The sequence below is a fragment of the Furipterus horrens genome, unplaced genomic scaffold, assembly GCF_987537825.1.
Source record: "Furipterus horrens unplaced genomic scaffold, mFurHor1.1.pri manual_scaffold_3, whole genome shotgun sequence".
Taxonomy (NCBI): Eukaryota; Metazoa; Chordata; class Mammalia; order Chiroptera; family Furipteridae; genus Furipterus; species Furipterus horrens.
In genome coordinates, this window is record NW_028327173.1 from 20,606,181 (window position 1) to 20,623,338 (window position 17,158).

A 17,158-nucleotide genomic window follows, 5' to 3' on the forward strand; every position below is an offset into this window, starting at 1 on the left:
CTGCATTGATCTGCCCCCTACTCCTCCCACCTGGGGCAGCACCAGCAGCACTGGGTCAGCCTCTATCACCGGCTTAGGTTTCCCTCGGGGGTGGGGGTGGGGTGGAGGCGCTGCCGTCAAGCACCAGGTAATGAGGGGGTGGGTTTTGCTCACCTGATTCTCCCCATACGGGTCTTCTAGGCCTGGGGGTGGGGGGCGGTGGGCTTGTTCCCCATCACTTCATGAGTGATGCAGTTCAGCCCCCAACACTTAGCAGCGAGGACATGTCTGGGTGTGGTGGGAGGAGTGGTATTGCCCTAAAAGACTATTGTTGACTGTCTGACAGTATCTTCTGTCAAGGTTGTTACGAGGATTAAATGACCATAAAGTGCTAACAGGAGACCTGGACTAACTTGATAGATGGTTGTCTTGCAGTTTCTTCCTGCTGCTGCTTCTGTGCTGCTTATATGTGTTTATATATATCCGTGGTTTTTTTCTCTCTCTTCTTCCTCTCTCCATTCTTTTTCTGACAAAGCCATCACCATTTTGTGAGACTGTTGTTTTTCTCCGAAACTGATGGGAAAAGTGAAAGGGTTTTTAGATTGCTATCACACAACCATTGCAGTCACCTTGTTCAAGTGGGGAGGTAAAGTCATGAAAGGCACAGCTTAATAAAAGTGGGGATGCTCTCCCATCTCACTCCGTCCCCAGCGCTAAAGGTCACTTTCTCTTTAAATGCAAATTACCTCCCGCCAGCTAGGCTTCCACCCCTTCGGTTCCCCCGGAGGAGAGTGCTGAGGGCTGAGGAACTCGCACCAAAGCCTCAGTCCAGACTCCAAACCTCCAGGTCAGTTGCCTCAGGGTGGGGAGGGTGGGGCGGGAGGAGCGGAGCGGAACGACTTGGGTCTTACACTCCATTTAGGATCTTGGCTCCTGAGCTGAGCGGTCCGTTCGGCACACGGCTTTGAGGGTTGAGCATGGGAAATAGATCCCAGGTCCCCCCCAGTGGTTCCTGGGGAGCAAAGGCTCCCGCTCCAATTCTTCTATGAAGTCCCTAACTGGGCCAAAGTACTGCAGGTCTCAGTGCCAGCCAGCCTTGTGCTAAATTAAATGCTTATGCCCCCAGCACCACCACATCCCAGAGTGCAGGATCAGGTTTGGTGGCGGCAGCTGGGAAGGAGCAGCTCCGGAAGACCCCCAGAAAGAGCCCCCAGACCTCCCTGGGGAGGCCCTCCGTAGACCCGGGCTTGCAGGCAGGGTTGAACTGGAGGCCAGGCAGTGTCAGTCACAGGCCAGCCACTGTCCGGGCCAAGGCAGCCAGCTGCTGCCCACCACCCGCCGCAGCTGAAGCCAAGCAGGGACTTTCTGAGTGGGGAGGGTGAAGCAGCTGGAAGCATGGCCCAGGGAACTTCTGGGAGTTGCCTGGTGTCTGCGCTTGGGGATGGATGGAGGAGGAGGGGTGCCGACGTCCAGGGGAAAACCCTCTCTGAGCCCTGCCCTGCATGCTGTGGCTTCTCCGCTGTCACCCATCCTCTGGTGGTTGGTGCTTGGCGCACCCGCACTTTATTCACCTCCCGTGTAGATACTCCCAGGTTTGTCAGCATCTGCCTGGGCAGCTGATAAATAGAACAGGGCCTGGCTGAGACACCCCTAATCCTTTTGAGCTCCTGGCAGCTCACATCCACCGTCTCTCCCTCCCTCCACATTTCCTCAGCCAGCTCCGCCCCCTCAGCTGCAGGGGCAGGAAACCCCAGCAGCCTCGGGAGAATCTCATGGGGTGCAGCCCTTTCAGGCAGCGCTGGAGGACTGTGGAGGAACCAGAATGGGCCTTGGAAGGTCCTTCAAATACAGATCCATGACCCCAGCAGTAGGCACTGGCGTTGGGCCCTGCCCATACTGGACAGATGAGGGGACGGAGATCCTGACAGATATTAAGGGATAGTTGGACAGCCCTAGGGCCCTTCCTTTGCAGCTCTCAGCGGTTGGCGGGTGAAGGGATGACTTTGCCCCTCACATCTCAATGGGGCTGCCTCCCACCCAGGGCCTGAGTGCAGCCAGCACCAATGGAGGACAAGAAGAAGAAAAGGAGTCCCAAGCCCTGCCTGACCCAGCCGGCTGCAGCCCCAGGAACACTTCGCAGGGTCCCTGTGCCCACCAGCCACAGTGGCTCCTTGGCCTTGGGCCTCCCTCATCTGCCATCCCCCAAACAGAGGGCCAAATTCAAGAGGTGGGTACAGAAGGAAAGCAGGGCAGGGAGGGAGGGACCCTAGCTCTGGGCTGAGCCCTATGGGCAGGAAAATAAAAGGGGGCTGTAGCCTTTAGGTACTAAGCAATACTTGATGCTTTCCTGGAGGTTGCCCCTGAGAACCCAAAGGCTCAGACCCAGTCCCTACCCTCTGGTGTGTGGGGAAAAGGCCAGTGTGATAACACACCTCACAGCAGGACTTGAGCAGCACAGCCTGCCTGCAAGTCGGAGTCAGAGAAGGGTAGTCAGCACACTGGACAGGGAGGATGTTCTAAGGGGCTTGCCTCGCCAAAGTATGGAAGAAAAATACTGCCTGGAAACTTCGGGGAACCACAGGTGGTGGCCCTGGAGTGTCAGTGGGGAAGGAAGTGGTGAGGGGATACTCAGGTGCACAACTCAAATTCTTTGCTTAATTTTTTAAATTAATTTATTGGGGTGACATTGGTTAATAAGATCATATAGGTTTCAAGTGTACATTTCTACGATACATGATCTGTATATTGCATTGTGGGCCCACCACCCAAAGTCAAATCATCTTCCGTCACCATGTATTTGTCCCCCTTTACTCTTTACCACCCCCCCTTCAGGTAACCACCATGCTGTTGTCTGTGTCTATGAGTTTGTTTTATATCCCACGTATGAGTGAAATCATATGGTTCTCAGCTTTTTTTGACTGACTTATTTCACTTAGCATGATATTCTCAACATCTACCCGTGGCTTAATTTTTTTAATGATTGGGAATTTGGAACCTATCCTATAATGTGTCCGTGTCCCTGTGTGTTCTTTCTTCAATTGCTCTGTTCCCCTATGGCTCTGACACCTCAGGGGCATGTTTGGGAACAGCCACTGTGGGTATAGCTGAAGCTTAGGGCTGGGTAGGTATAAGAAGAAATGCAACAGGAGAATGGGGTGGACAGTGGGGGCAATGGAAAATTCAAAACAGTTTTTAAATAGAAGAGGGGCAGAAAGATATTTTGGGAAGAAGTAAGAAGGCTCTCACAGCAATAAGGGATTAACTGTCCCCAAATTCCCTGAGGATCAGTGAAAACAAGTGATTGTCATAGGAGGAATGAGCAGGGGCTCAGACAGGAACCCAGGAGTCCCCTTCCAGGCACAGCTCTGGTTGTATCACGGGCAGAAAAAGACATTTTGACTTCTTACCCTTACCCCCTCTTCACCCACTCCCTTCCCTTTACTAGTCCTGGTGCCCAGGGCAGGGCCACAAGAACAAACATTAGTTTATGTTGGTGAGAGGACAGGAAGATGAATTAGTACGTGGATGGCACAAAAGACCTGGGGGTAGCTGTGTACCTCCATCTTGTGACCTTGGTCATGTCCACCCCCGCCCCCAGGGTAGGCAAGGAGAAATGCCGCCCAGTGCTGGCTGGAAGTGGGGGTGGCTCTGCATGCACCCCGCTGCAGCACTCGTTCCTGACTGAGGTGACTGATGTTTATGAGATGGAGGGGGGACTCTTGAACCTGCTCAATGATTTTCACTCAGGCCGGCTGCAGGCCTTCGGTGAGTCCTGGGAGCTGGGCTTTGAGGGTAGATGGGTAGGGCTGGAAAACCTGGTCTCTGGTGCATGGCTGGGACCAAGGTCCCAAAGTCGCTCCCAGGGCTCAGTCAGGTGCTGTCCAGGGAAGGAATGCTCCTTCGAGCAGTTGGAGCACGTGCGGGAGATGCAGGAGAAGCTGGCCCGGTTGCACTTCAGCCTGGACGTGTGTGGAGAGGAGGAGGAAGAGGAGGAGGAAGAGGATGGGGTCACTGAGGGGCTGCCTGAGGAGCAGAAGAAGACCATGGCTGACCGAAACCTGGACCAGCTACTTAGCAATGTGGGTCAAGGCTGGATGCTTCAATTCCTGGGGGCATGAAGGGGTGGGGGAAGTACATGCTAAGGCCATTGCTGGCCCCTGGGTGAAAAGTTGGGGGTGCATGAAGTTAAGACCTCTGGGCTCCTCAACCCCCACTAGAAATGGCACCCAGAACATCTGGGGTTTGGCCTGGTGCCTCTCCTGATAGGAAATTCTCTTTCTCTCTCTCCACAGCTGGAAGATCTTAGTAATTCTATGTATCCTTTCCAGGAGACCTGACAGTGTGTATGTGCCTCCCAGAGATATCAGTTTCCTCTTCCCCACCAGCATCCAGGAGTATTGACACATAACCAACATCTCCACACCTTTCTGTCCTACTGAGTCGGAATTAGCCACAGACTGCCCCCACCCAAGAAAAGGAGCGCAGGAAGAATCTTCCAAATATTAGGAGAAAGGTGGTTGCAGGAAATATGTTTTACCTACTTATCAAAATCTTGGCAAGTACTTTAGCTGACACTAATCCATGGCAAAGCTTGTCTGATGTCTTCCTACTCTTTTGGCACTCAACAACTATTTTCAGTGATTTAGATTACTAGTCCCAATCAGAAATAGTGCGGGTGCACAGACCTATATGATTTAGACCAAAAGAGTGGGGTAAGCCACCTAGCAAGAAGGGCAGGGGAGGACTGCAAACTCAGACCACGGACCATCCCAGGGTCCCTTGCGCAGCCCCTTTCCGTGGTTGGGGAAACAGCCTGTGCGGGGTGGGAACATAGGGCTGGAAAGAAGTCCAAAGCATCCAATCCTTGACTGACACAGACAGAAGCTGCACCTGGCTGAGAACGCGGAGCCCGAGGAGCAGGCAGCTGTATAGGTGTCAGACCCAGGCCCAGGCTGCCCCTTCCCATTCCCTTCAAACTGTGACTTTTAACGAACTCGATTTTATATTTCGCTCCCTCCCCCCACCCCAGGTGCTATGGGGAGGGGGGCATTAGATGAAATTAAACCAGGAAGAAAGAAAGCGGCTCTGTGTCCTCCCTCTCCTCATTGCGTCTTTGCTTGGCTGAGGCGCCCTGGCCCCGGCGAATGCACCCCTGAGCCACACACTTTTGGTTTGGAGGTCCGGCTCGGGAAGTCGGAAGTCCCCGACAGCTCCCGCAGTGGGGGCCGGCGCTGAGACGCCTTCAGCCTAGGCGACCAGTGTCGGTTGCCATGGAGGCGGCGGGGCGGGGCCTGCGCTCGCCAGTGCGTGGTGCGGACTAATGACGCACTATGTAGGCGCCGGCAGTTGGCGCCGGATGGAGCCGGAGCAGTTGGTTCGAAAGGTTGCGGTGCTGCAGGTGCGGGGCGGGCGGAGGGTTCACAGGATTACTCCATGGGATCGCGGACTGAGACCCTCGAACGAGATGAGGCTGTCACGTTTAGTTACTTGTCCGCATGCCCACCCCTGGAGATACCGACCCACCCCACCGCGCTGAATAGCGCTGGGACTTACGGACCCTGCCCCCACCCCGGCAGCACCCCCCACCCACCGCTCCCACCACACGCTCATTCGGCAGCCTGGAAACGGTAGGAAGGGCCTTACGTCGAAGAGAGGGATCCAGTCCAACAGCTCCCTTGAAGCCCTGGAGCCCCAGCACTTGGACCCTTTTACCGTGGCTGGGTGCCCTCTTGCAGCCACAGGAATGACCTCCCCAGGAGAATCCCTAAAGATGCCTCCAGCTTTGCAGTGATAAGGGTTTTCTTTCCCCCTCCTTTTCCACACCAGGCCTGCGTCCGGGGTTTCCTGGTCCGACGCCAGTTCCAGAGGCTACGAGCCGAGTATGACGCTGTTGTACGGGAGCTTGAGGATGATCTAGGCACACTACAGTGGACTGAGGGCTGGATCCCCAGACCTCAGTTTCTCCCACAGGTAGTACACGTCGCAGGGGCAGAAGGGACCTTGATAGGGGATTCAAGGGAATGGTAGAATTCACACTTCCTGCTGACGAGCTTTTCTCAATGGAAGAGGCAGCACACTTACCTCCTCACACCCCAATCCTGAATCCCCACCAACTTGTAAGCTAAATCATGGCACTCAAGATACTTCAAGGGTTTAGCCCCGGGGCTGTCATACCTCTCTCTTATTTCTCAGAAGGAAAAATCCCATCGGACCCAGAAAGCCAAAGAGACGGTACCAAAGCCAGAACAGGAACTATGGAGCTGCTTCTCACATAAGGAGCCTGAGAGAGAGGTCATCCAGGAGGAGGTGATGCTGAAGAAGTCAGGAGAGAGCTCAGCAAACTCAGAGAGTCTTCCATGCAGAGATGACAGCCCCTGGCTTCAGGATGAGCAGAGCAGGAGAACCAGGAAACCCAGCCAAGAGGAGATCAGAGATATGTCAAGGATGGAGAACACAGGTTCCTCTCTGCTAGATCAGGGCAAGCCCCTGACCCTTTCTGGGCCTCAGCTTTCTCACCTGAAAAGTAAAAAGGCTTTTTCTAAACATCCACATCCCTTTTTCTTCTTCCTTCTGCCTGGTTGAGGGTAACTCATGGGTGGGCAGGGGAAGGGTCACAGGGTCTAATGCTAGGCCAGTACCCAGTGTCTACCCCTCAAGGCTCTCCTTCTTTCCTCCCTCCTCCACAGAAGCAGGTCCAGGACTGCCCCACAGCCAAACTGAGCTCCAGGAGCTCCAGTGCCGCCGCAGCCACTTGGCCATGGAACTGCTCTGGCTACAGCAGGCCATCAATAGCCGTAAAGAGGTAAGCACTAACTTGGAGCCCTTTATGCACATTTAGGGCCAAGGGTGGCAGTTAGAGAAACGCGTCCTGCCATACCCACACAGGGCTGCCTGGTATAATGTCTGTGCTTTTCCCCAACAGTACCTGATTCTTAGACAAACACTGCAATCCCCAGAGGCGAGCCCAGACCATAGGGGACAAGCTTATGAGCAAGATGGATCACAAGCAGGCCCACCACGGGGAGACCAGTGCTACAGAGACAGGACCACTGGAGAGCCAGGCCATGTAGATGACTCTTGCTGGAGGCTGAAATCACAACCCCATAAATACCCAGAAAGACTGGCCACTACAGATGAAACCATTGTTGGGAACAAGTACAGGGACCCATGCCACAGGAGGGCTGAACCACAGCTGCCCATACCATCAGATAACCAGGCCATAGAGAACAGGCTCACCAAAGAGCCATACCATGAGGACCAGACCTTTGGAGGGACTGGCCTGCAGCTGACAAAAGTGGAGGAGCAGACCACTAAAGGACTCAAACCCAAGGACCACTGTTATGGAAAGGCCAGAACACAGCTGCCCACATTCCGGGTAGACCCAAATATTGAAGACAAGTCTCCCAGGGGGCCAGACCACAAAAAGCCTGAGTGCCAAAGAGCTAGGCCACGGGAGTTGGACTCCTCTGGAGACCGTGTCATCCAGAACAGAACTTCTACAGAACATGGTAGCCTGGATCTCTGGAAGACTAAACCACCCAAGGGCCAGACCCCCAGTAACAAAAGCTGCAGAGACAGAGCTTCCAGTGAGCCTAGCTCTGAAGGAGGGAAAAGCCAGAGGACTGGATCATGGAGATCAAGGCCACCTGAAAAACTGTCTTCCACAGGGTCAGACAGCCTAGGAGAGAACCATTGGAGGGGCAGGCTGTGGAAAACAGGACCACGAGGCTAGTCCCTGGGGAGGCTCAGGTTCCAAAGGGAGATGATATGAAAGGGCATGGAGACAGACAGGTCCTCATCCTAGATCCCTGGTACCAGCTCTGCCTCCTGCCCCTCACTTGGTGGCCAGAGGAGCCAAGAGAAGCTGGAGCAAAAAGCTGGCACCAGAAGGAGAGAGAAGGACGCTTTCATCTGCCTGTGGCTCAATCCAGATTTCAGGACTGGGGAGTTACCCATTTAAATGGGAGACCTGATGGAGAATAAAAGTTTTTCTTGGATTCAGAACCTAGTTGCATTCATCTTGTGCCTGTGGTCAGAACAGACTGGGCCTTCCTGTCACTTCTTACTGGCCTGGGGTATCTGCCCCAGACCTGGCTGGGAACAGACTAACCATCCTTAGGGAACAGCCTGCAAAGCTGATCCTCCTTCGAGGTCAGCCCTTGCGCTGTATAGTGGCAGGGAGGTTCTGAGAAGCCCTCCTTCTGCCCAGTATTGGACCATCTGTATTTCAGTGTGATCTCTGACAGTGCCTCTCTCACTGAGCCCCAGCATTTTTTTTTCATACATAGTGATCACACCCTCTCTACTCTGGTGAGGCCCCACCAAGGGCAGATTGAATGAGACCCTGAATGTAGATAGTTTTCCTACTGAGGCTCTCCCTGCATAACTGAGAGGGAAGGCCTCCACCTTTGATTGGCACTGCTTCCAGGCCTGCCTTAGTTGCCTGGCAATAGCTCTGCGTTCTAGCTGAGAACACACTATGTCAGCCAAGAAGGTAGTGGTATACCGGAATGGGGACCCTTTCTGCACAGGCCACCAGCTGGTGGTCAGTCAGTGCTGCTTCCCCACCATGGAGACCTTCCTCAGTGAGGTAACATCAGCTGTGCAGGCCTCACCAGCTGTGCGTGCCCTCTACACACCATGTCATGGCTACTCTGTCACCGACCTGGCAGACCTACAGAATGGAAGGCAGTATGTGGCTGCTGGCTTTGAACGATTCTGCAAGCTCCAGTGAGTGGGCCTGGGTTGGTCAAAGAGCCTAGGAAGGGAGGTAATAGCAATAGCATATGTTCAGTACTTTGTGCAGGCGCTTTACATGTTATCTCAGAAGGCAGCAACCCCACGAAGGGGCTGGTTTTGTCCCCATACTTTAGAAGCAGATGTCAAGGCCAATAAAGTTAAGTAACAAATGGTGCAGCCAGAGATCAGGTTGAAGTCTGACCTGACGTTTATGCTCATCATAGCCAGGACCAACCTGTGGGAAGGAAAACATCCTGCAGGCTGAGCCCCTTTTACCAAAGGCTCTTCCTAACTAGATCCTCTACCACCACCAAACACTAAATTCACTCCGCTCTGCCTTGTCTAGGCATCCATGCTGTGCATTAGGCTGGGGTCATTCCCATTTGCAGGATGGAGCTGTGCTTTCCAATATGGGAGAAGATGGATATCTGAGCTACCAACTCAGATCTGGCTTCCAGGTCCTACTCGCCTCTTAGCTGAGGTTACTTGCTGTAATGTAAGGAGCAGGGGGTTGGGTGCATGACAGACTTAGAATCTGGGCTTTGTCACTTATTTAAGTGAGTCACTTTGAATTTCATACATGAGATAGAACCACCTACCTCATGAAGGAGAACATTTCTGAGATCAGTGGGATGCTTAATGAACTAGTTTCTCTCGACCTTTAATCTTAGGGTTTGTGTCAGCCTAACTCAGGACACTAAGGCAGGTTCAAGTGCCAGCATCTGTTTCTAGACTGAGAGGACTGAAACTGTTCCCATGGGAAGGGGTGGCTGCTGAGTGGACCCCAGCCCCAAACTCTGGCAGCTACCAGGCTCCCCAAGATGACCTGTGACCTATACCTGTCTTTTCAGCTATTTACCCCCTGGAGGGAAGGATTGAGGTGGGAAAAGCAGCAGACTACCAGTAAGTCTTCCCACCCCTCCTGGGATTGCCCCCAATTTGGTCTGGGGAGCCAGGGGCCCTAGAAAGGGCAGAATCTGCCAGTTCCATGAGGGGCAGTCTCCACACCTACTCTGGAATAGCTGCTGTGCTTCCTGGGTATAAGATTTCAAGACACTACCCCTTGCTCCTTTCCCAGCCTTTCACTTTATCTCCAGCCTGTGCTCCCCAAAGAAAGAGGAAGCTGTAAAACACAGGGGGCAGGGGGTGGTTAGAATGTGACTTAGAGAGTTTGAAGCACCATTTGGTGAAGGTATGACTAGGCTTATCCTTCTTCGCCTCCTCTCCTGCCCCAGTCTGGTTCCTTTCCCTCACCTTCCCACCTTGGACTGACCCACCCCTAACCAAAGGTTTCAACTCTCACCTGACTTGGGTTTCAGGGTCATCCCATGACTCAGCCAGCACCCAGGGGGTGGGGCCCTTGGATGGAGGCTACCTGCAGGTTCCCCCTGCTATATGCAGTAAGTGCTGGTGTTGGGAGCAGGAGCACAGATTTTTGTTCCAGTGAGGCCAAGACAATGTGAGTGGGTTTGTTCCAGGAGCCCCTGGTCCCTGGATATAAAAAGTCCAACATGCTTGATGGGTGCAAATGGGCCAGTGCACTGATTTCTTGAACCATCTTCTGGCACCTGTGCCACCCTTCTTCCTTTCACATGTAGGAAGTTCTGGGAACCCGTCCCCTTACCAGGCTGCTCTTTGTCCCAGTATGTTCAGGAATGGGGACCTATTAAGTCCTCCATTTGGCCTGAAGCTGTCCCAGGCTGTTAATGAGGACTGGGAAACTCTGTTGAAGCTCCTGACCGAGAAGGCCAAATTACAGGGTGGGGCTGTGTGCAAGTGAGTATGGGGACTGGGGAACCCCAAAAGTCTCCTAAGAGAGCCTTCTTCCTGGTTTCAGCTGTCTTTAAGGATGACAAGGCAAAAAGAAAGCCCATTTCCCCAGATGGGATTTCCTTCTGTGCCACAGGGAGAGGCTCCTCCAGCCCAGTTCTTTGAGGCAGGGCAGAGCCTAGGTGGCTGGCCCTGGTGCCTTGGAATAGCTGTACCCACCCCTCATAATCTGCAGAATATGAAAAGCATCTTGTCCCCCAGTCCTTATCTGCTTGCCTCTCCTCCAGACTCTGCACCCTGGAGAAGCTCCCACTGTCAGCAAGGGAGGCTCTGGTGAGTGGCCACTACTGTGTGGCTGTTAGGGAAGATGAGTTCAAGGCCTTACCCTATCTGGAGCTGCTGGTACCTAGTCCCTCACTGCCTAGGGGCTGCTGGTATGTATGAGGCGGGAAGGGTAGCTGGTTAGAGCAGAGGGAGCCACCCTGACTCCATGTCCCCCTCTGCCTACTACAAGCCTTTTCTTTATCATTGCGGGCATCCCCGAGACCCAAAGCCTGGGCCGCAGAAGCAGCGAGTAGATGACGTGAGAGGCCTAAGAGGGTAGGGGAAAGGAAGGAGAGTGATTGGCTGACTCCTCCTCCAGCTCAGGCTCTGTCCTTATCTCACTGCATCCTCTCAATAATCTTGTGAAAGGGTTGGTTTTTTTTGTTTTTCATTATAAGAGAAAGTTTATTTAGAAAGTTCCAAAGGTAGCAGAAGGGCCCTTGGAGCTTAGGAGAGAGAAAAGTAGAGGTAACGCACCTTGGTGGGGGAAGAGGTGGAAGGGAAAGGCATAGGCGTGCCCCTGAGAGGGAGAGGGCACCAAGAGAGATATTATTCTTCCTGTTTTCCAGAGGAGACTGAAGGTCAAAGGAGTAAAGTAATTCACTCAGGGTGACACAGTTATTGAATGGTAGGGGCCAGACCAGAATCTGGTCTGCAAGCCAGCTCATCCAGGCTCTATGAGGATCTTCAGGACTGACCTCTTCGACCTAATGCCTTCTTGCCAGGTTCGAGGCTGGGAGAGACAAGTGGCATATCTGGCATAGCAGGGTCCCAAAGAGCTTATCTGCCCCGCCCCCCACCATCTTATCCCAGGCTAGAGCTCTCCCATGAGATGAGCCAGTGAGCATCGGATGAGGGGTAGGGCTTCTTGAGTGCCAGGCACCAGCTGCTTTGTCCCTGGACAAGGCAGTCTGATGGGAAGAAGGAGCAGGGAGGAAGGATGCAGACTGTGAAGATGGACAGCATCTCCTCTCAAAGCTCCCACAGGCACCAGGGGCATTCAAGCCTGGACTGGGAGTAGAGAAGGTGAGAACAGCCAGTGCCCACAGCCCAAGCTCAGTATCCTGCCTACAGGCCCGTGGCCAAGGGCACAGGCAACCCAGCCATCTCCAAAAGAACCAAGCCAGATTGAGCCATCTGCCTTCTATGCCAGACCCCAACAGGCTACTCAGCCAAGAAACATGTTCCCCGCTTTCTCATTCCCATCAGGTGAGGGGACCCTGGGACCCAGGCTCTTCTCAGCCATCTTCTCACTGGGACACAAGATGGTCCCTGCTGTTGTGGGGATGGCAGATCCTAATTTCTAAAGTCTCTTCCTTTCCTGAGGTTGGGAAACTTGGCTGAGGGCTGGAGGCTGGACATGGGATGCTAATGCTGCACTCTGTATGGCCTTCCTACCCCTCCAGAGGGCAGCACAAGAGAGTGGGAGAGGCCCTGGAAAACCAGCCTGGGGCTGGGGCAGCTCTCTCAACCTCAGCACCTGCTCTGCCATCTTGAACGCCAGGAACTGGGGACCGCCACTCTGCAGCCACATTTTATCCTCAGCCCCCAACAGCCTGTACAAAGGAACCAGTGCCTCCTTTGGGCTTGTAGGGTAGGCTTCAGCCCCCTCAGCCCCTCCCCTGTCTTCTGCTCCTAAACCCACAGCCCAGTCTTCCTTCCTTCTCTGAGCAGAGAAGCCCTAGCCCTGGAGGTCATTTCCTTATGGGGTTTCCTGTCCAGAGAAAGGAGTAGCCCACTGAGCTTGGGGGAAGAGACCACAAATTTGGGAGCAGCTCTTTCACAAAAGGAGTACGTACTTACCTCCATCTGTTTACTACAGACTTATTACGGGTTACTACTTGCCAGGCATTACACAAAATGCTGGAGTTAAGCAGTGCTGGGGCTCACAGGTGTGAGAGGGGCGGACCGTCGAGGATTTCCACCCACCTCATGGGTGGGATTGCAAGGCTAACAGACAGCTTATCTTGCCTGCATCTGCCATTCTGATGCACCTTCCTCCCCTATCCCTGACAGCCAGCCAATGCTTTCTGACCATGTCCTGGAGGCCTCCTGCTTGCATTTCTGGCTCAAAGACTGGAGCTTGCCCTCTGCATGAGGTTGGGGTTCTGCAATCCATCAACCCTGGGGCTGTGATGATCCAGATCAGGTCATAGCAACAGTGGCTGGGCTGGGGGCCTGATGTGACAGCAGGAAGAGAGCTGCTGGGGCAGAAAGGCTGTTGAGAGTAAGTGTGAAACCTCTTGTGCTAAATCCTAGCCATTGGACAGCTCCTCAAAGTTACAAAACCCTTTCACTCTTCTTCTCTTATTGTGATCCACGAGGTAGCTATTATCCCCATAAGAGATGAGGAAGCTGAGGCTCAGTGGGGAAGTGCTAGGTCCATCTGATCACTGGCTGCACCTCATGGCCCAACAGGCTTCTTGGAGACGGCAGAGCTGGAGGGTGGTGTTGGCCCACTTAAAGGATAGACGGTTGTCCCTGGGTCTTGTTCACTGAGCTTGTGATGCAGAGTGTAATTCCAGCCGTGGTGAGCACCATGCCTAAGAATGTTCCTGAAATAATGGGCAGAATTCGAGTGGCTCTGAGCCCAGCCTTGCCAATAGACCCAGAGCAGGGCTGGGGGAAGGTCCTCTCCTCACCCTCCCATGGGAGATAGCTCTGGGAAAGGACTAACCCAGTAGCCGCTTCCCACACCTACAGTGGCTTGACTTACGTTTTCCACCAATATCTTCTCCAAGGACCTTCCCAACAATCAGTGTGAAGACGATGGACAGAGAGTTACTGATGGGCACGGCTAGGGTCAGATCTGAGTGACCAGATTGAAAAGAATTACTGAGATGCAAAAAAATGCCTTTCTAAGCACAACACTTTCATTTCATCATCAAGAAGGCCTTTTTTAAAAAGGTATCTAATGACCTCATTTCCCAGGTGAAGTCAGGTCTCCCGACTCCAAATTCAGTGCTCCCTCAGGATTCCAGCATGAAATTAGAACTACAAGGTTTGGGACCACCCTGGTTTGCAGATAAGGACCAGATCTTTGCACTCAAAGAGAGCTCCTGAGATCACAAGGACACCTGGACAGACAGCACCCAAAGCCCAAAGGATGCAGCAGAATGACTGCAATAATACAGCCACCAGTTTATTAGCCACCAGTTTATTATGCTAGGTGCTTTGTGTACATATCACATTTAATCTTCACAACAACACTGCAAGAAAAGCATTACCATTGTTTTGCACAGATAAACAAAGGCTCAAAGAAGTGACATAAATTGAGGCAAATTGAAGATTTAAACCAAGGTCTGCCTGACTCCAAAGCTGTGCCCTTACTGAAATAATGGATATGAACAACCCAAAACATCAGGTGAAGCACATTTTGTTTCTGTTTCAGCTCAGGCTCGGGCCTTACGGAGTTAAAGAAGAGAAAAGAAATATCAGAAGTAGGGGGCCAGATATCTGTTCAAAACAGGCCTCATAGGGCTGGATCTTAGGGAGAGGTCACCAAAGCCCAGGATCTGTTCCTTAGTTTTGAAGCTCCAAGGAACTGACTGACTCCCAATAAACAAACTTGAAAAAGATTAATGGAGTTAACAATACTGTTAACTTAAAATGTATTCCACTTATATTTGGTACACTTAAAATTTGCTGAGAGGGCAGATTTCATGTTAAGTGTTCTTACTATACGCATACCAAAGCAAAACAAACAATACACTAACGGATAAATCAGAAGCTGAGTTACTTATTTACAACAAGAGTCACAACTGCCAGCGAGACTGGGACGCTCATGTGGGCTCCTCAGCACATTCTTTGCCAGCACTCCCAGGCCTCGGCTGCCTCAGGGAGAGGAGGAAAGAACTGCCCTGCTCCTCAGCCCCTCCAAGGCTCCACCTTAGCTGGCATTACCCATCCAAGGAAGTGACACAACCCCTACCTCCTCAGAGGTGCTTTCTTAGGCTTACACACACCTTCCACGGAAATGCCATGGCTGCAAAACACTGGTCTGCAGCAGCAGATGGGGGAGGGAAGCAATACAGTCAATGGAAGAGCAAGGGCAGTAGAGTGAGGCAGACATTGATTTCCCTGTGTAATCTTGGTTAAGTCACTCAGACACTCTGAGCCTGTTCCCCACGTGCAAAACAGTGAGAGCAAGATAACACCTCCTTACAATAGAGTTGTTGTAAGATGAAACACGATAATGCATATACAGAACCTGGCTGAAGCCAAAGTAAACGCTTAATAGTGACACTGTTCTAATTATTTGAATGGGTGGGTGTTAAAGGATAGAGACAGCGTAGGTGATGAGAACCAGATCCTAAAGCTGCGGTTTGCTCAAAACCTGGTAAATAGCCGGCTAAGTGCAGTCAGCTGGCCAGAGGGTTCGGTATTGCTGGGCAGCGGGGAGTACCAGAGGCTTTCAAACTTTCTTTTAAATGAAGCATTATGAGAAGCCCACAATGTAAAACAGATGAAAGTAGAGTGACTCTAGCTGAAGTGGAGGTGGCAGGTCTGGAGGTTAGCCTGTGCCCTCATCCTTCTTCCCATGGTTTCTGAGGGGTTCCCCAAAGCTATTTGGGGCCCAAACTTCCTTCAAGTCCCTGGGGGGCCTGGGTGAGACTCCAAAGGAGGTGAAACCACAGCAGGGGTTACTCCTCACAGCAAAGTTCAAAAGCATAAACTTCAGGCAATACATGACTTCAAAACTTCTACACTGACGTGCTATGTAGGACTTATGACAGACAAAAGAAGTTGCAAAATGAACCTTCCTTTTTCCTCTGCTGCTGCACAAAACTGCCAGACTTCAAAGCAACTCTAGTGCCTGGCTGTGTACTCAGACCCAGCCTACTGGGCCTCTCCAGCTCAGAGAAGAGAGTACAGAGAATGAACCAGAGACAGTGGGGTCTCCTTCACTCATGGAAACAAGGTGCTACAGGCGCCCTCCCCAAAGCGACTCATGAGTGGCCTCCACCACTAGGCACAGCAGTTCTAAGCCAGAAACCCACCTGTTGATGCCAAGGTGAGGTAGTAGAGAAGGGAGCCACACTGGTTGAGGAAAAAGGGCATCAGGTACTGGAAACAGAAGAAATCTAAGTCAGGGAGATTGCTTCATTGAGCAACACTGTAGTCTCGGAGCTTCTAGAAATGCCTTTCTATGGAGGGAGGAATAGTTATAAGGGCCCAGCGGACACTAAGTCCTCTGAAAAGGACCCTTCCAGGGAAGAGGGAAAGTTACTGGCTGAACACCGTCTTTGCCCTGAATGCCCTCCCCCTCAACCCTGCTAGTTCCCATCCTCGAGTCCTGCAAGTGCCTGAATGCCAGCGTCACTCCCTCCACGAAGCCTTTCCGAGCCCCCTCGCTCCAGCCTTCCTCCTCTGACCTCATCATGCAGCACGTAATCTGTACCTCTCATAGCTCTTAGCCCTGAGAGGTGGCTGTCTGTCTTGTCTGTCCCCCAAACCCAGGCTGGCAGCCTTGGGGTCAGAGGTAATTCCCCATATCTTTCCTTATGGTCCCTGCCCAGGGAAATTTGAGCCCCAAGCCTCCCTCCGGAAAGGTCTGTTGAACTACCATAATAAAATATTAAATAGCAGCCCTAGAGTGAGTACTAATTATGTACTAGGCCCAATGCTGAGTTATCTATGGGCTTCACCTCAATCTTCACAAATGCCCTTTAAGATGTCCACCATTATTATTCCCATCTTACAAATTATGAAACTGAGGCTCAAGGAAGACAAGCTCCAAGAGCTTCCAGTGAGTCAGTGGTGGGGCGCAGATTCTGACCCAGACCTGTTTTGACTCCGGAGACCAAATTCTTAGCGGCTACCCCCGAGAGGTCATTCACAGACGCACCTCAATATTCAGGAAGAGGGTCTTCATCTCCTGCAGCAACTGCCGCACCCAGGTCCGCTCGTGAACCGGCTGCAGGCGGGAGGAGGCCCGCTTGAGCAGCGGCTGTGTGCCGCCCCATAGAGCGGCCACGAGCACCAGAGCCAGCACCTGCCCTGGATGAAGATGCGAGTGACCCTCTCCCCGCCACCGAACGGCACTTCGCCGGACCACGCCAGCCTCCGGCCTCCCATCCCCAGCTAGCCGCCCCCACAGGCCTCCTTTGCTCTTGATGAAACAGGCGGGTTGGACAGCCCCTGGAAGGACAGGGAGACGGATCCAGAAGCCCGGGGTTTGGGGCTGTAACAGGGATCTGAGTTAGGTGATGGGCACGGAGTAGGAAATGAACGCTGGGGTAAGGGGATCGGGGGATGTGAGAAGCCCATGGAGGGTCTGGGTCGCCTACACACCAAGAGACGCCGCCATGGCAACGCCGCTCCCTTCCACTTCCGGGAGCGAAAG

At 52.8% G+C, this 17,158-nt stretch overlaps 4 protein-coding genes across 10 annotated transcripts; 3 read left to right on the top strand and 1 right to left on the bottom strand.

The window, feature by feature from the left end:
• The first annotated feature begins 722 nt into the window (after positions 1-722).
• Positions 723-5,058, top strand: CCDC28B (coiled-coil domain containing 28B). Of its 5 annotated transcripts, none has more exons than XM_090269013.1 (6): positions 724-826; positions 1,952-2,206; positions 3,578-3,744; positions 3,824-4,058; positions 4,272-4,294; positions 4,857-5,058. In XM_090269013.1, exons 2-6 carry the CDS (start codon positions 2,043-2,045, stop codon positions 5,030-5,032), a joined length of 765 nt encoding a protein of 254 aa, XP_090125139.1. In that variant the 5' UTR covers positions 724-826; positions 1,952-2,042; the 3' UTR covers positions 5,033-5,058. The 5 variants fall into 5 exon arrangements, with proteins under 5 accessions (XP_090125140.1, XP_090125141.1, XP_090125139.1 ...); XM_090269012.1 differs by having other exon boundaries at positions 2,021-2,206; XM_090269016.1 differs by having other exon boundaries at positions 726-826; positions 2,021-2,206; positions 3,865-4,058.
• Positions 5,059-5,284: 226 nt separating this feature from the next.
• IQCC (IQ motif containing C) lies at positions 5,285-7,983 on the top strand. Of its 2 annotated transcripts, none has more exons than XM_090269008.1 (5): positions 5,285-5,377; positions 5,806-5,949; positions 6,172-6,436; positions 6,666-6,781; positions 6,902-7,983. In XM_090269008.1, the coding sequence occupies exons 1-5, from the start codon at positions 5,300-5,302 to the stop codon at positions 7,709-7,711; spliced, it is 1,413 nt and encodes a 470-aa protein (XP_090125134.1). In that variant the 5' UTR covers positions 5,285-5,299; the 3' UTR covers positions 7,712-7,983. The 2 variants fall into 2 exon arrangements, with proteins under 2 accessions (XP_090125134.1, XP_090125135.1); XM_090269009.1 differs by having other exon boundaries at positions 5,285-5,362.
• Positions 5,552-17,143, bottom strand: TMEM234 (transmembrane protein 234). 2 transcript variants are annotated; one of them, XM_090269017.1, is made up of 5 exons: positions 17,107-17,143; positions 16,661-16,812; positions 15,813-15,879; positions 13,529-13,621; positions 5,552-6,495 (listed from the first exon to the last, which is right to left on the bottom strand). In XM_090269017.1, exons 1-5 carry the CDS (start codon positions 17,120-17,122, stop codon positions 6,407-6,409), a joined length of 417 nt encoding a protein of 138 aa, XP_090125143.1. In that variant the 5' UTR covers positions 17,123-17,143; the 3' UTR covers positions 5,552-6,406. The 2 variants fall into 2 exon arrangements, with proteins under 2 accessions (XP_090125143.1, XP_090125144.1); XM_090269018.1 differs by lacking the exon at positions 5,552-6,495 and adding an exon at positions 12,860-13,367 and having other exon boundaries at positions 17,107-17,137.
• On the top strand, positions 8,398-11,944 carry DCDC2B (doublecortin domain containing 2B). The gene is given in 7 exon segments (XM_090271408.1): positions 8,398-8,709; positions 9,570-9,621; positions 10,038-10,052; positions 10,054-10,118; positions 10,363-10,494; positions 10,776-10,922; positions 11,887-11,944. Coding segments are annotated over 7 exon segments (720 nt in total). The 5' UTR covers positions 8,398-8,458.
• Positions 17,144-17,158: the final 15 nt, after the last annotated feature.

Excerpts from the sequence above, each read along its gene's own strand:
- CCDC28B (XM_090269013.1), top strand. The coding sequence starts at position 2,043 with ATGGAGGACAAGAAGAAGAAAAGGAGTCCCAAGCCCTGCCTGACCCAG. Across the intron at positions 3,745-3,823 it reads AGGCCGGCTGCAGGCCTTCG|GTCCCAAAGTCGCTCCCAGG; the intron begins GTGAGTCCTGGG and ends GCTGGGACCAAG. Across the intron at positions 4,295-4,856 it reads GAAGATCTTAGTAATTCTAT|ACAGAAGCTGCACCTGGCTG; the intron begins GTATCCTTTCCA and ends TGACTGACACAG.
- IQCC (XM_090269008.1), top strand. The coding sequence starts at position 5,300 with ATGACGCACTATGTAGGCGCCGGCAGTTGGCGCCGGATGGAGCCGGAG. Across the intron at positions 6,437-6,665 it reads GTCAAGGATGGAGAACACAG|AAGCAGGTCCAGGACTGCCC; the intron begins GTTCCTCTCTGC and ends CCTCCTCCACAG. Across the intron at positions 6,782-6,901 it reads CCATCAATAGCCGTAAAGAG|TACCTGATTCTTAGACAAAC; the intron begins GTAAGCACTAAC and ends TTTCCCCAACAG.
- TMEM234 (XM_090269018.1), bottom strand. Across the intron at positions 15,880-16,660 it reads CCCTCTTCCTGAATATTGAG|TACCTGATGCCCTTTTTCCT; the intron begins GTGCGTCTGTGA and ends TTCTGTTTCCAG. Across the intron at positions 13,622-15,812 it reads CCTCACCTTGGCATCAACAG|ATCTGACCCTAGCCGTGCCC; the intron begins GTGGGTTTCTGG and ends CTGGTCACTCAG.